Source organism: Antechinus flavipes, chromosome 2 (assembly GCF_016432865.1).
Source record: "Antechinus flavipes isolate AdamAnt ecotype Samford, QLD, Australia chromosome 2, AdamAnt_v2, whole genome shotgun sequence".
In the NCBI taxonomy this organism is placed as follows: domain Eukaryota; kingdom Metazoa; phylum Chordata; class Mammalia; order Dasyuromorphia; family Dasyuridae; genus Antechinus; species Antechinus flavipes.
Genome location: NC_067399.1, coordinates 451,362,858 through 451,379,627, shown reverse-complemented (window position 1 = coordinate 451,379,627; position 16,770 = coordinate 451,362,858). Strand labels below are relative to the sequence as shown.

Genomic DNA, 16,770 nt, shown 5'->3' with positions numbered 1-16,770 from the left:
GATCAATTGAAACTGAGTTAGATCTCTTTGTCAAAGAAATCCACTTCCATCAGAATATATCCTCATACAGTATTGTTGTTGAGGTATATAATGATCTCCTGGTTCTGCTCATTTCACTTAGCATCAGTTCATGTAAGTCTCTCCAAACCTCTCTGTATTCATCCTGCTGGTCATTTCTTACAGAACAATAATATTCCATAACATTCATATACCACAATTTACTCAACCATTCTTCAATTGATGGGCATTCATTCATTTTCCAGCTTCTAGCCACTACAAACAGGGCTGCCACAAACATTTTGGCACATACAGGTCCCTTTCCCTTCTTTAGTATCTCTTTGGGGTATAAGCCCAGTAGAAACACTACTGGATCAAAGGGTATGCACAGTTTGATAACTTTTTGAGCATAGTTCCGAATTGCTCTCCAGAATGGCTGGATGTGTTAACAATTCCACCAACAATGTATCAGTGTCCCTGTTTTCCCACATCCCCTCCAACATTCTGCATTGTCTTTCTTTGTCATTCTAGCCAATCTGACAGGTGTGTAGTGGTAGCTCAGAGTTATCTTAATTTGCATTTCTCTGATTAATAATGATTTTGGAGCATATTTTCATGTGACTATAAATAGTTTTAATTTCTTCATCTGAGAATTGTCTTTTCATATCCTTTGACCATTTATCATTTGGAGAATGGCTTGATTTCTTATAAATTAGAGGCAATTCTCTACATATTTTGGAAATGAGGCCTTTATCAGAACCTCTGACTGTAAAAATGTTTTCCCAGTTTATTGTTTCCCTTCTAATCTTGTCTGCATTTGTTTTGTTTGTACAAAAACTTTTCAATTTGATATAATCAAAATTTTCTATTTTGTGGTCAATAGTGATCTCTAGTTCTCCTTTGGTCATAAATTCCTCCCTCTTCCACAGGTCTGAGAGGTGTAAACTATCCTATGCTCTTCCAATTTATTTGTAATCTCATTTTTTATGCCTAGGTCATGAACCCATTTTGACCTTATCTTGGTGTGTACGGTGTTAAGTGTGGGTCAGTGCCTAGTTTCTGCCATACTAATTTCCAATTTTCCCAGCAATTTTTGTCAAATAATGTGTTCTTATCCCAAAAACTGGGGTCTTTGGGTTTGTCAAACACTAGATTATTAAAGTTATTGGCTGTTTTGTCCTTTGAACCTAACCTATTCCATTGATCAACTAATCTATTTTTTAGCCAATACCAGATGGTTTTAGTAACTGCTGCTTTATAATATAATTTTAGATCTGGTACAGCTAGGCCACCTTCATTTGATTTTTTTTTTCATTAATTCCCTTGAAATTCTTGACCTTTTATTTTTCCATATGAACTTTGTTGTTATTTTTTCTAGGTCATCAAAATAGTTTTTTGGGAGTCTGATTGGTATAGTGCTAAATAAATAGATTAGTTTAGATAGTATTGTCATCTTTATCATATTTGCTCACCCAATTCAAGAGCATTTAATATTTTTCCAGTTGGTTAGATCAGACTTAATTTATGTGGAAAGTGTTTTGTAGTTTTGCTCATAAAGTTTCTGGTTTTCCCTTGGCAGATAGATTTCCTAAATATTTTATACAATCAGTAGTTACTTTAAATGGAGCATCATCTTTTTTTAAAAAAGTTTCAATAGTATTTTATTTTCCAAATATATGTAAAGATAACTTTCAACATTCATATTTATGATTGTGTTCCAAATTTTTCTCCCTCCCTCCTTTACCTTTCTCTCCCCAAGAAAGAAGGCAATCTGATATAGGATAAACAGAGCATATTATCTTTTCTCCATTAGAATATAAAGTCCTTGTGGACAAGAGACCGTTTTTGCTTTTCTTTATATCCTTAGTAATTAGCACAATGCCTGCAACATATTAAGTGCTTAATAAATTCTTGGTGACTAAGTCTTTTCTTACTAGTCAAGTCTTTTTCCCTTACCTTGAATTCCTGTATCATACTTTTATTTATCAGTTATTTGGCCCGTGCTCTCCTTTTCTGTTCCTTTTTTTTGAAAGTGTAAATTGTAAATGTATTCTTTTCCTACACTAGATTTCAAATCCTCTTTATGGATTGATAACTCCCCAATAGCTTGTATATAGATATTTTTTGATGCATGCAAGTATTCTTGTGACTAAACAGGGTTTTTTTTTTAATTCTTTTTTTTTTTTTTTTTTGCAAGGCAGTTGAGGTTAAGTGACTTGCTCAGGATCACACAGATAGTGTCTGTGGGCTCAATTTGGACTTTATCAAACACTGTGCCATCCAGCTGCCCCTACTCAAGACTTCTTGAAAGTAATATGTAAATATAAACCAGCTTTGCAAATAAGTTTTTTTTATAAATATTTTATTTTATTTTATAACTTTATATTGACAGAATCCATGCCAGGGTAATTTTTTTACAACATTATCTCTTGCACTCGCTTCTGTTCTGATTTTTCCCCTCCCACCCTCCACCCCCTCCTCTAGATGGCAAGCAGTCCTATATATATTAGGTATGTTGCAGTATATCCTAGATACAATATATGTTTGCAGAACTGAGCAGTTCTCTTGCTGCAAATAAGTTTTTAAAAAAATTCTTGAGATAGGCCCCTAAAATCTTTTATGGGTCTGTAATCCTTTTACTGCCCATCTAGTATCTTAAATACTAATAATTTTTCATTAAAGAACTGAAGTTTTCATTAAAATTTCTCTTATTTTACCAGAGAAAATTTTAGTTGTTTTAGAAATTTAGGTGTTAACCCTTTTCTAAGCCCTTTAGAAATAAGTATTAGTTTTATTTTTAACACATCTTTTAAAAAAAGTTTTTGTTAGTATTGTATTTTATTTTTTCCAGTCAGGTTAACCCTTTTCTAAACCCTTTAGAAATAAGTATTAGTTTTATTTTTAACACATCTTTTTAAAAAAATGGTTTTGTTAGTGTTGTATTTTATTTTTTCCAATCATTTCTGGAAAATACCATTCTCTGCTTTTCCCAATTGTACTCTTCTTTATAACGCAGAAAAAGTTGAACAAAATCAATACAAGTGACCATATCTGACAAATTTCTACAGCATTCTACTTGAAAGAAGGGAAGTATTCAACAGATTTTTATTAGGTTTTTATTCTGTTCATATATCTGTGTTCAATACCAGGGAAGATGCAAAATTAAAGTAAAGAAAGGCTAGGGCTATATAGACTATATAGACTTTTGGATTGGACAGTCAATGATGACTGCAGTAGAAGCGAAAGGTCATAACTGTCTGGGCGGGAATTTTACTAGTCAAGTTAATAGTAATGAAGAAAGACTTTGATCCAACAAGGAAAGAAATTTTGATTTAGTTATTGGGAATTAATATTTAAATAAAGGGCAGGTCCCAGTTTGTTAATTATCTGTATAGAACACATTTTTTCCTTTCCCTCCATTCTAAGGTCACATAGTGAAGAGTAAATTCAAGATTAACACATGATTTTGAAAAATAATAGTTGGAGATTATATAGAAACTAATAATGATAATTGACATTTGTACAGCTTCCTTTTGGGGGAGGTAGTGTATAAGAAAATTAGGATACAAAAAGATCAAGTGATATGCCTAGAGCTAGGATATGGATTCAGATTTCCTAACTGTTCATTAAGCCATGAATTTACCCAATTCTTAATTCCTTATCCAATTCAAGAAAAAGAATTCTGAGAAAATGTAGAATATTCTCCATAATGGGCTTTTCCCTTAATTTGTTTCTCATCTTCAGTTCTGAGTTGTTGTTCTATAGTTATATTAAGTTTTCCTATGACTTTTATTTCCATATTAAATTGTATGTTCTGTGAATACAAAGATCTCAGTTATTCTTGTAACTTACTGAGGCCCAGCAGATTACTTTAGCAATAGCAAGTATTTCAGTGGTGTTAAATGAATGAATTATGTATTAGAAATCTTCCATTGTAGGTAAAAGGAAAAGAAAAAATATTTTTTAAAAATTCCCTTCAAAATTAAATGTTAACATGGTGATTTTTATTTATAATGATGGTTAAGCCCATAATATCAGAGATGCATGTCTGAAAAATTTAGTGATTAGGTCAGCTGTGGAAACACATCACATATTATTAACATAATAAATTATCCCAGAAGCAGTAGAAAACTAGGAATTAGAATGCATCTTTTGTATTTAAGGATTGCTACTTGTCTTTGGTTGCATTGGTTGTGGTATGATTTTTATAGAAGGATGCCCTGCAGTGGTCTAGAAATCCATCTGTGCCTGAGGGAGAAGAGCTGGAGGATACAGCAGATGTAGAAAGCTGTGGATCCAATGAAGCCAGCACTGTGAGTGGTGATAATGATGGTAAGTAGCTTCAGCAAAATTATTATAAACCTATGAAGAGCCTCTTTAGGGGCTGAAGTTCTACTTTTTCTTCTCCAGTATCTCTTGATGAAACCTCTTCCAATGCCTCCTGTTCTACAGAGTCTCAAGGTAGAACTATCTCTACTCCCAGGGAGACATACAGAGCTGCTTCACAGGTAGGAACGATTGGAGAATGGGGAGAAAATATACAGTTGCAAGTCAAGGTTCCTAAGTATAGATTGAAGATTTTTGCATGCTTTATTGAAAAAATAAAATAAAATTTTGTCTACTGATCTATAAGTACTATGTTAAAAGGCATGTTGGTATAATGAAAAGATCATTGGACTTAGAAAATCTGGGTTTAGATTCTAACACTGACTTGGACTGTGTGGTCTGGGGCAAGGCATTTGAATTTCTTCAAGTCTTGATTCCCTTATCTTTCAAAAAAAAAATGATACTATTTAGATCATCTATGTCAGAAGTTAGTGGGACCATCAAGGGATATATGGATAGCAATCAAGAAATTCTATATAAATGTATGTCATTATTATGGGAGCATATAGAATAATGTAGCTAACAGACTAGAAAACAGGTATTTTATATTCTTTCCTGGATAGATAGTTTTAGTATCTGGTTCCAATAAATAATGAGAATCTGATTATTCTGATTGAAAAATCCCTGAGGATCTATAGAAATAAAAAGGAGAACGGTACTTTAGGGTATGTCATAGTAATTTTTATTTCTCTTGGAATATAGACAAGCAAACCGAAGAAAAAGACTGGGGTGATGCTACCTCGAGTTGTCCTGACCCCTCTGAAAGTAAATGGTGCACACATGGAATCTGCATCAGGTATGTGCTCATTTCTTGCTTGGACAAGTGTCTTTCTAGACATTATCTATAATGTGGTGGGGGAAATGCTGAATTTATAATCATTATAACCATTATAATCCATATATTGGACAAGTCACTTAATTATTGTGAGTTTCAGATTCCTCACCTGTAACATATAGAGGTGGGTCTAGATGGTTTCCATTTGTCTCTGATCTAGTAATCTATGGTCTATTCCTGTCTTTGTGAAGATTTAGGATGGGGATGAAACTTGAATCCATGCCATATAAAAAACATTTGAAGGACCTGGCAGTCTTTAGACTGAAGAAAAGGCTTATTAATGGCATTGACCGCTGTCTTTTGATTAACTAGACTATAGTTAGGAATTAAATGTATTAAACTTGTCCCCAGAGGGTAGATCTAGGACTACAGTTTAGAGAGGGGCAGATTTCTAATCTGTATAAGGAAAAAATTTTTAATGATTAGAACTGTTTCAGAGTATCATGGGCTACTTTAGGATGTGGTGAGTTCCTCTTTGGTGGCATTGAAGCAGAGAATGGATATCTTACTTGACATTTTTGCTCATTTTTATAATCTGTTCAGAAGCAATAGCACAGTAGTATAGTCATCCTTTTCATACTTTTTCAAGAAGTATTCAACAAGGCCACAGACAAGATTGTAGAGCATTTTAGCTCCTCCTTAATACATTTTGACCAGTGATCTGATTTGTTCTTAGGATTTTCTGGACGACATGCTGATGGAGAGAGCAGCAGCACATCTAGCAGCAGTTGTAGCTCCCTGGCTCTGTGTAGCACTGCCATTCGAAATCGGGTGGAAATTACCCGTGATCCTCCCCAGATCTTACGAGGTATCCGGAAACCAGCAACAGGTAATTTGTTAGAGATAGATTTATTTGCCTAAAAATATAGCTATTTAATATGTAATTGTACTTGAGAGCTTACAAGTCTTAATTATTTATACCTGTAGGCCATGTATCTTTCTAATTTCATAATGTCAGTGCTGGATAAAACCTTTGAGTTTATGTTTTACAACAGTCTCATTTTTTTATAGAAGAAAAAACCAAGGCCCAAAGATTAAACATTGATTTTTTTTTTTCAAAACTGAAATTAGAATATGGATCTTCTAATTCCTCCTCATCCAGTGATCTTCCTACTATATTTTGCCTTGAAGAATTCCAACATTGACTTTTTTTTTTGTCAGTATCCACTTTCTTAAAGTTCTTATTCTTTGTTGAGTTTGCTTACCTTCTTCTCAAGCTAATCAGCTATTTCACTCAATCTAGTCAATAGAATAACATAAAGGAAGTGCTGTATAAATGTGAAGTATAGTGGTATTACTGTTTTTTTAGTGATTGTTGGTTAGAAGGCTTTGTGATTTGTTGAGGCCTAATTTAGTATCTTGTCATTAAGCATAATGTATTTTGTCAACAAGGCTATCGGATAGTAAGTTTGACTCTTTAATTTTAGGATAAAAATATCTCACATTTTGAAACGGAAATCCAGTTGTCCCCTTGGCACATTCTCTCCATCACTCAAAACAAGTCCAGATACTAAAAGAAAGTGCTGCTTTGCTGCTGAATTGAGCCAGCATCAGGTTAATTGAACCTGGTTTTCATTCCTGGCTCTTCCATTTACTAGCTATGGTAAAATTACTTCCTTTTTAAAAATTTAACCTTAACTTTCTTATCTATAAAATGGGAATAATAATACTTGTATCACCCCATTGCATTGGTTATAAAAGGATCTCTCTTTCATTCTCTCTTTTTCTCCCCTACCCCTCTTTCTCTACCTCCTTTTCTCCCTTGCACCCTTCTTTTTTCTCTCCTCCCCTCCCCTCTCTCTTTTAAAAGGAAAGAGAGTGCTTTGTAAGAGTTATTTACTCTTAGAATCAGTCAACAAATATTTATTAAGCACTTGCTAGGTTTCAGATACTGAGCACAAAATTTGAAAGGTTCTTGCCCTTAAGGAGTTTATACTCAATTGGGTTCATTATGAAGAAGCTCGCTCAGACACAGTGGGTAAGACTGGCAGACCTGAGTTAAATTTTGCCCTCAGGCACTTAATACTTCCTAGCTATGTGACCCCAGGCAAGTCACTTAATTCCATTTGCCTCACACATACACAAAAAAAGAAACTGTCTCTAACTTCAACCTTTCTTTACTACTTTGGCAGTAATGGGGTCACAGTGGTTGTTAGGTTGAAGAAGGAACCCTACTTAACAGGAGGGTTTGCCTGTATGTACCCCAATGCCTTACTGTTGTGATCTGTGAGCTATAAAACACTCTTCCTCTACTTCCATAGCTTTACATTTCTTCCTGTCAAATTGTTTTTTAATTAGTTGAATTGCCTCACACAAATCCATCACTATGGATTTTATTTCCCCCACATCTATAAACTTGAGGGGGTTCAGCTAAATTTTTTCTGAGGTTCCTTCTGGTTCTAATTCTGTGCTTTGACACATGCATAGGAAGAGCTTTGTCTAGGTATATCTGTAGCATCTTGTCTAATTGCAAGCTAAAAAAAACTCTACCTTTCATTTCTTCTAATACAAATTGTGTTCTGAATTCCATTTGTGCTGCTTGACCACTCTGGATTTTTCTCATTGTAAAATGAGGAAAGATGACAAGATATTCTGGGATTCTTTGTAGTTGTGATCCTCCTGCAAGGCTTATTCCTAAACTTCTCTTTCCTCAAATGTGGTCTAATCTAGTGATTGTCATTTAATGACTGACCATGGACTTAGTTACTATCCTGTGGAATGGCGTCTTCCTTTGGTGGTGTTGGCCCAACACAATCTAGAGCATATGCATGGTTTTGTCTTTGGTATTAAGATAGAACAAACTCAAGTGTCCTGCCCAGAAACAACCCAGGAAAGACCTAGTGAGGCAGAAGATCATTTATAGTGTAAATAAATTCTCTGGGCAGCTTACTCAGCACTGAACATAAATTCTCTATTTTTTAGTTGAAATACGATTTTTCTTTGAAAAAGTGAAACATACATCATGTCTTGTTTTCTCTCTTGCTTCAAACATTGCAGGACAAATGAAACGCAACAGAGGAGAGGAGATAGATTTTGAGACACCTGGTTCTATCCTTGTCAACACAAATCTTCGTGCCCTGATAAATTCTCGAACCTTCAATGCCCTTCCTTCACATTTCCAGCAACAACTCCTCTTCCTCCTGCCTGAGGTGGACAGACAGGTAAGATGAATGACCCCTCCTTTGTCTCTCTGTCTGAGACTCTCTTCTTCTCTCTCATAAGTATCTTTTTCTGCATTGTTCTCTCTAGGTTGGGACAGATGGCCTAATGCGACTCAGCAGCAGTGCTCTGAATAATGAGTTTTTCACCCATGCGGCTCAGAGTTGGCGGGAACGCTTGGCTGATGGTGGGTAGATACCACCATCTTACGTAGCTTAAGAAGTGTTTGTTATAGGATTGTGCATAGTGTAATATTCTTTTAATTTGAAGTCCAGATATTAATTTTTCTCCATTTCTTTCAATATTTTCTAGTAGTCTTTACTGATAATACAAATGAATTGGTGGGTGTTAATGTGTTTTAAAGAATATAAAATTATGCTTGGTTTAAAATTGTCTCTTGCTTTATCGGTATGTCATTATGTAACTTTTATGTACATCTCTTATTCTTTCTGATTACTAATCATATTCTAATCATTGTTAAAACAATAGAATTAATTTATATAAAAGACATAGTGTTGTGTGGAAAATAAGACCTATTAATTCTGACCCCTATACCTTAGTATAATCTGGTTTCTTAAATTATTAAACACTTTGACTGTATGAACATTAGATCCTTTTCATTTATTATTGTGGAGGAGGAGAAAACGTTCTTGCTTTCATTTGACAAAACATACTGCTTGCTATTGAATGGCTGAGTTTCTCGTGAAGCTGAACCTCCTTTCTAGAGGAGACTAGAAGAACATGAAGACTACAGAAGGGATGAAGAACAAGAGTCCCCCCCATACACACACACTTGCCTGAGGGTATAGGCTTTCCGGGCTCAAAACATTTGGGTACCAGGAGAACAGCCAAGTGATAATGATGATAGCCCATTCATTAGGAGAGTTTTGTCCCTCTACAGGTGAATTCACTCATGAGATGCAAGTCAGAATACGACAGGAAATGGAGAAAGAAAAGAAGATAGAACAATGGAAAGAAAAATTCTTTGAAGATTACTATGGACAAAAGTAAGCTCTTGGCGTTATTTACTTACTGTTTTGACTCAAAGGAGAGCAAATTGGATCTTAAAATGGCTTGCCAACACAAGTTTGCATATGCCCTTGCACATCCACACACACATCTACAAGTAATATGAAGTACTTGGAAATCTTATAGTATATGGGAACTACCTGGATGTGGGGGACATATAGAGTATTCCATGTTGTTTCTCTGTAGTAGACACTGTGCACATTCCCCATTTTACTTTGGCACTTGAGATTTGCCTTTTGGCCCTTCTGAGATAGTAAAGATTCTTCATAATGTGATCCATTTCAAAGATAGTTTAATTTATCTATGCTCAGGAAAGTTACAAACTAGAAAAGACCTTTTTGGCCTATAACTTCCTTTACATGATTTTCCTTTGTAGGTTGGGTTTGACCAGAGAAGAAGCCCTGCAGCAGAATTCTAGCCAGGAGGAAGCTGAACTCAAGGGTGGCATGTGCGTTCCAGGGGAAGCAGTGCGACCGCAACGTAGTCCCGCTACACGTCAGCGGGATGGCCACTTCAAGAAACGTTCTAGGCCAGACCTTCGCTGCAGAGCCAGAAGAAGTCTGTATAAGAAACACGAACCTGAACAAACAGAAACCACTAAAGAGACAACACCTGTGGTAGCAGATTCCTCCCATTATAAAGAAGAAAAGGCTGAAACAGATTTGACAGAAGGAAGCGGTTCATGTCTGCCTGGTGTGTCCTCCGTGGAATTAAAACCAGATGTCCCAGAAACACCAATTGTGACCATGACTGCCAGGATCCAAAATAGTTCAGAGGTCCTGGCCTTAGCCTCCACTTCTCTCAGCAGAATTCCTAGCTTGCCCCAGGAGAATACTGACCAGGAGGCAAAGGACCAGAAACGGAAGTCCTTCGAGCAGGCAGCTGCTTCCTCCTTTCCCGAAAAGAAGCCCCGGCTTGAAGATCGTCAGTCCTTTCGTAACACAATTGAAAGTGTTCACCCCGAAAAGCCGCAGCCTACTAAAGAGGAGCCCAAAGTCCCGCCCATCCGGGTAAAGAGCTATTTAGTAATTGCTTAATTTCTGAGGGTTCTCAATCAAGTTGACATTGACGGTCGTGAGATGTGTAGGGTCATTTATAGGAAGTTAAGAGTTTGAGTACTATATATTAGTTTTGGGGCCAAGAATTTCTTTAAGCTGAATGTTGATCTTCTGCAGTATAACTAAATCCTTGTTTTCTGCATTTTTTTACCATCCTTTTTGTCATTTATGCACATGTCCTTATAGCCATACCTATATTTTGGGGCCCTCATATATAAGTAAGGTTCATCCCTTCATCAACTTGGACCATTCTTTCCAAATTATCTTGAGCTTTTATTGGTATTTCATCATCTTAATATTAGATTTACTTGTTTTATAACTCAAATAATCCCACTAGAAATTTGAGTTATCTTCTAGAACTGGAATTGTATGTGAGGTGGGGGATAAATGTGGATCGGACATATAAGGAATTAAAAATATTTTCTGGTTCTTTTCATTTCAGATTCAACTTTCACGTATCAAACCGCCCTGGGTGGTTAAAGGTCAGCCCGCTTACCAGATATGCCCCCGGATTGTCCCCAACACAGAACACTCCAGCCGGGGCAGAACTGGTGCCAGAACTCTCGCAGACATTAAGGCCCGCGCTCTGCAAGCCCGAGCCCAGAGAGAAGCTGCCACAGCCTCCATCGGAGGTGGGGGTGGGCCAGGGGGAGGTGGTGGAGGGAACACCGATGAAGGAGGCGGTGGAGGTGAGACTAGTGACCGTCCCGAGCACAGGGGAGCCAAGAGGACTCACGGAAGGTGTGCGCCAAATATACAACGAACACAACTATTGCCGCCTGGTCATGTCATAGATGGGGAACAAGCTGTGTTAGAGACTCCTGAAGGTGACTGGCTGCTGTCTGGGAAAGACGACTTGTCCTCTCTTCCCATGGGAGAAGAAGGCTGCATGTTTCAGAGAGTTGCTGGCATTCTCACAAGTGAGTCAGAAGAGGCTCTGCCACCTCTCACTATTGTTTCTCATGACCAGCCAAATGATGCTGTGGTGCAGCCATCTTCTGACACCCTAGTTCATGACAGGTTGAATGAGAAGCCTGATTTGCCTACTGATGTAAGGACTGAACATGAGTCTTGTACCACTTCTCAGAAAGGGAAGAGTGAAGAACAGGGACAGACAGTTCTCTCAGAGAATGATTCTATTCAGTCTCAGATAGGAGAAGCTGTCTTAGAAAAGGCTGACCAGGCCCAAAGTTTGGACTCTAATTCCACTGTGAAGGACTCTATACATTCATTGGTACCCAGTGTAATCCCTGATTTGTTATTGGATGAAAGGCAGCAAGATGGATTGTTGAATGAGGTAGGACTTAATGACCCAAATCCACCCACAGAGGAAAGCAGCGCTGGCCAAGAGAACTCGAAAGATGAAGAAGCTCTTGTTGCTGACAGTGTAACTTCTTGGTTATCTGACTCATCCAATGTCCAGACAGTACAACAGCAAGAGCTGGACTGTAGGGAAAGCACCTCAACTATTGAACTGCACAATGGAAGTGACCCAAAGAACAAGGTTACTTCTCAAACATTGGATTTACTCAGTTGCCACCCTGCTACCCGAGATAGCATTAATCCTTCTGATAATCTTCCTCAACTTTGGGAACTCTCCACACAAAGAGATATGGATAATGTCTGTAAACAGATTGAAGAAGTTCAGACAATTAAAATTAATGGAGATTGTGAAGCACTGAGTACTCACAGTGAGTCAACAGACACAGCCTCTGACTTGGAAGCTGAGCTGACTGAAGACAGTGCAGAGATAGATCCAGATCCGGGCCTCCAACCCAGTGCTGGGCAAGCTGTTGTTGGGCAAGAATCTTCATTTGTGAGCGTGGCTGAGAAACAGGATTGGAATCAATCTGACTCTTCTTTAAAAATTAACGGAGAGCCGTGCAAGGCAGACTTGCTTTCAGTAACTGCAGTGGACAAAAGACTTGAGCTTCAAAGCTGGGTGTCTCATGTATCTGTTCCTCTGAAGCCCACTGAGTCTTTACCACAAGTCAGTTCTGAAAAACAACCAGGGTCTCCATGCCTTGCCCATACGATGTCATCAGCTGAGGCCAATAATCCACTGGTGATGCAGTTGCTACAGGGCAACTTGACCTTGGAGAAGGTACTGCCAGCAGCACATGATACTACCAAATTGGAAGCTACACAGTCATTATCTGAAAACATGGAGCAGAGTAGCAATGGTTCTTTTGGAGAATCTGCTCATGATCCTGAGACAGATGGGAATGTTGCCCGGCGAAATAGCTCTAGCTCTAGTCCCCCAAGGGCTTTAAGGGATCTGCTTCCACAGGAATGCCATAATCCTGGGGCAGTGTTTCCTAAGCCCAAGGGTATGCAGGCTGTTCCTAACACTCCCCCAAAGATCTCCAAGGTTGTCCCTGATGCAGGCTCCCCACAGCCATCAACAAATCTGGTAGGATCTTCTGGGAAAGTGGAAGAAATGGAGTCCAAAGAAAAATACTCTTCCTGCAGTTTTGAAGAGCAAAAAGACTTGACTGTATCCCCCAGTCTGCCACAACACAATAATGTAGATTCAGCCCTGGGTAGAAGTCCAGGAAAGCAAACTACCCCGAGGATACCTCGGTTCTTGTCTCCAAATGTGATCTCCATTGGTCCCAATCAAATCTCTGGGGCCCCAGTGGACAAAACCTATGTTGGTGGACAAGGAAAAAAGCTTTTTGGCTCTGGATTCCTTGGGAACACAGCTGTGGCCCTGAATCATTCCAGGTCAGTGGAACCACTGCCTCCCAACATCCCTAACGTGGAGCCTGCTTTTCCTAGTAAGAAACCAGGCCTAAGCAAAAGCACAGTATCTGGAGGAGGAGGAGGAGAAGAAGGAGGAGGAGGAGGAGGAGAAGGAGGAGGAGGAGGAGTCCAGACATCAAGAGCAGAATGGTCCTCAAAGCAACCCCCCAGCTCTTTTAACAGCATCAAGAATGAGAATGTGCTGGCCTGTGGGGATGACCCTCCTAAGAGTAATGCAGAGAACAGGAAAGCCATTGGCCACAAACCTTTTGAACTCATGGAGCATTTTCAAGGGATGCCCCTTGTCATGGATTTGCCATTCTTCAAGCTCCCCAGAGAACCTGGAAAAGGGCTCAATCAGCCATTAGAACCTTCTTCCATCCCCTCCCAGCTCAATATCAAGCAGGCATTTTATGGGAAGCTTTCTAAGCTGCAGTTGAATTCTACCAGTTTTAATTATTCATCTAGCACACCAGCCTTTCCCAGAAGCCTAGCTGGGAGTGTGATGCAGCTTAGCCACAAAGCAAACTTTGCTGCAAACCACAGTGCATCACTCTCTGTGCAAATGTTCACCGATAGCAGCAACATGGAAGAAATCTCACTCAAATGCTCCTGTAGCCTAAAAGCTATGATTATGTGTAAAGGATGTGGGGCATTTTGTCACGATGACTGTATAGGACCCTCAAAGCTTTGTGTATTGTGCCTTGTGGTGAGATAATAAATTATGGCCATGGAAAAAATGTATATTTAGTGTGTGTATTTTGATAATGATCTGAAATCTGTACACAAGAAAATATTATTTGTTATAATAGAGACAATATTACACTGAGCAGGAAGCACTCCTATTTCCCCTCCCCCCAAGTCTACAACACTCGAGTCTTCTGTTCACTGAGCTTCTCGGGTTTGCAGAAGATCATCTCTTACTGAAGGGGGTTTTTTCTAACTCAACACCATTATAGAGACTTTGTTGCACCTCCCAAGTCTAACCCCTGAATCTGAGAGGCTGTCTGCCTTCCAGTGGGTCCTTTGTAAGAGCCACTTGACCTTCAACAGAACTGGTAAGAGGAGCTAGAAGTCTGAGTTCTCTACGAGGGGCCGAGTTAGGTTAGGAGCTTCCTTGCTCAAACAGAACAATTTCAGTCTTCCACTTGATTCTTCTTGCCACCTGTTTTTCTGCTACTTTGCAACAAGTCAGCATTTTCCTCCCCAACTGACTGCCCTCCCTCCCACTCTCCTAAGTGAAGGGAGAATCTTTGAGCTCCTCAGAGCCGAGTGAGATTGCAGTAGCTCAGCCCTGCCAAGCAGGGCTATTGACCCACGTTTAGGTGATTGCTTAGATGGAGCCATTTTGACCCTGGGGAATTTCAACATGAGTAATTCCTGCCTTCCGCTCCTGAGAAGCCAATTTGGAAGTTTTCCTGCCTTGACATCTCTCACCGGAATGAAAGAATCCTAGACCTGTTGGAATTATGGGTTTGGAATTGGGAGGGAAGGGAGCCAGTTTTCTTGTTGAAAGACCACACACTGCTGCTGTCTCAAGACCCTGCAACTCAGGAGTTCAGTAGTGGGGCAAGTGACTTTCCACCTCAGAGACCTTCTCCAGACCATTTTGGACTCGCTGTGAGTCGGCAGCTGTGTACGTGAAAGTCATTTTACAGTTCAAAGCAGTGTGTGTTTCTTATTTTTATATTTTTAACTCTTTATTCTTGGATGTATAAAGTGAAATATTTGGCTCTTGTAAGTATACTCTATGCATCTCTAATGTTTTATCATGTATTTATATGTTGTACACAGTACTGGCCAATTCTGTAAATGGATGTATTGTACATAGAACATAAAGGTCTGTTCCCTTATTTTCAGTCTTCAGCAGTATTGCATTCAAATGGTGTTAGTTACTAATTTACATCTGTAGTCAGAGCCACTGTATTCTGGTCCATCCGATGTGAGGGTGGGCTCAAGGAGGTTTTTCCTGTCAGATCCGCCAGGCTCTCTCTCACAGAGGTAACTGTGGGTAGGCTGACTGCAGGTGCAATTTCAAGGTCAACCTGCCTACACCTTGCCGAACAAATACATTTTGCTCCTTTGCGCCTTCTTTTTAAAGGTCTAAATTCTGCAGCTGGGGCTTTTCGCTGCCACATCGTAGCAGATCTCCAGGAACATTTACAAGGAGGTGCCCTTTGTCACGGACAGTATTAATTGCTGTGGGGCCTCCTCACATGTTCCTCGGCAGCACGAGGAGTGTCCTCATGGGTTTGAATTCAGTGTAGTGAACTAACTAACTGTAAGGGAGCCCAGCAAGCCTGACCGTCTTGGAAAATGTGGTCGTGTGGGTTGGTTTGGCCTGACTTTGGATGGTAGAATTGGGAAGATAAAAGAGTATAATGTTGGTTTTCCTCCCCAGCCAATTTTTAGTGAGTAGGCTCATCTGTCGCTCTTCATGCTCTATCCCCTCTCCTCTTCCCTCTTCCTCCCTTTCTTGTATCCTTTCTTGTTACATACTTGATTCTCCTGTTTAATTTTTAATTTCCCCATGTGAGTGCTTCTGTAAGAAGTATACAATTTGTATGGCAACAGTGCATTTCATTGAATTCAGTCAGGATCATTCACTTGCCCCTTCTTCTCTGGCCTCTCCCCTCCCTCACCCACTTCTTCCCTTTAAATTCATTGTGGCAACTTTGTGATATGAAGTATGAGAGAGAACAAAGTGGTGATTTGAAATGCGGTATTGGCAAGTCGGTGACAATTTCAAAAGCCTGTTTACCAAAGATAGGGAGCAGAGAGCCCAAGCCCTTTTTTGAGCCTCCTCTTCCTTCTTCGCTGTGTCCTTTGGGGCCACTATAGTGTACAGTTTGAAACTGGTCTGGTCTGCAGAGCTGTCCAGAGAAAGCACTGCTCTTGTATGTCCCTTGTGGTATTGGAAAAAAATAAACTTTCTGTAAAATCTGCATTTGTGGTTTCAATTATCTTACCAAGTAGTCTGTTATTTGGAGTATGCACATTCACTGATTTGGGGGTAGTAGGTACAGGACAGAGAAAAGACTTCATTTCCTTCTGGATATTTTCCATGAAAAACATCATGTGATATTGGTTCAATTGTAGTGATCCCTTTGCTTCATTGAATTTATGAAGGGGGTGTGTGTGTGTGTGTGTGTGTGTGTGTGTGTGTGTGTGTGTTGCGTTTACGTGCACGCTCGAGAGAGGGGGAGAGAGAGAAAGGGGAGGAGGGAGAGAAAACTGAATAAGCACAAGGTAAGCTTTCTGTTATTGTCTAATCTTTCCTTGCCCTAAGTCAAACTATAAAGCCCTTCTCCTGAATTTTGTCTTTAAAATTGCAAGCAAAAACTGACTCGCATTGTACTCCTGTGCTGCTTTCAGTTAGTGATGAAGGAGATGGTTGGTCAGTAGGCCCATCACATTTAGGGAACTGTTAATACTTTTCTAATGATTTATATGCATTAACTAAAGTATGTTGAACAGAACAGTGAAGATCTGAACCTTAGTTTTAGGTGTGGCGATTGAAACTGAGCTAACCTCAGACATTGCTTATGTAGTCTACATACT

At 39.2% G+C, this 16,770-nt stretch overlaps 1 protein-coding gene across 3 annotated transcripts in view; it reads left to right on the top strand.

Moving 5' to 3' along the window:
* ASXL1 (ASXL transcriptional regulator 1) overlaps nucleotides 1–16,154 on the top strand; it is a 70,432-nt gene extending 54,278 nt beyond the window's left edge. For 2 of the 3 annotated variants that reach the window (XM_051979372.1, XM_051979370.1), the window contains exons 4-12: nucleotides 4,209–4,329; nucleotides 4,408–4,505; nucleotides 5,086–5,179; nucleotides 5,895–6,047; nucleotides 8,216–8,379; nucleotides 8,468–8,564; nucleotides 9,279–9,384; nucleotides 9,783–10,416; nucleotides 10,907–16,154. In XM_051979372.1, the coding sequence (XP_051835332.1) occupies nucleotides 4,209–4,329; nucleotides 4,408–4,505; nucleotides 5,086–5,179; nucleotides 5,895–6,047; nucleotides 8,216–8,379; nucleotides 8,468–8,564; nucleotides 9,279–9,384; nucleotides 9,783–10,416; nucleotides 10,907–13,927 (4,488 nt within the window). In that variant the 3' untranslated portion in view covers nucleotides 13,928–16,154. The remainder of the gene's footprint in view (nucleotides 1–4,208; nucleotides 4,330–4,407; nucleotides 4,506–5,085; nucleotides 5,180–5,894; nucleotides 6,048–8,215; nucleotides 8,380–8,467; nucleotides 8,565–9,278; nucleotides 9,385–9,782; nucleotides 10,417–10,906) is intronic. The other variant, XM_051979371.1, reaches the window with a different exon arrangement.
* The last annotated feature ends 616 nt before the right edge of the window (nucleotides 16,155–16,770 follow it).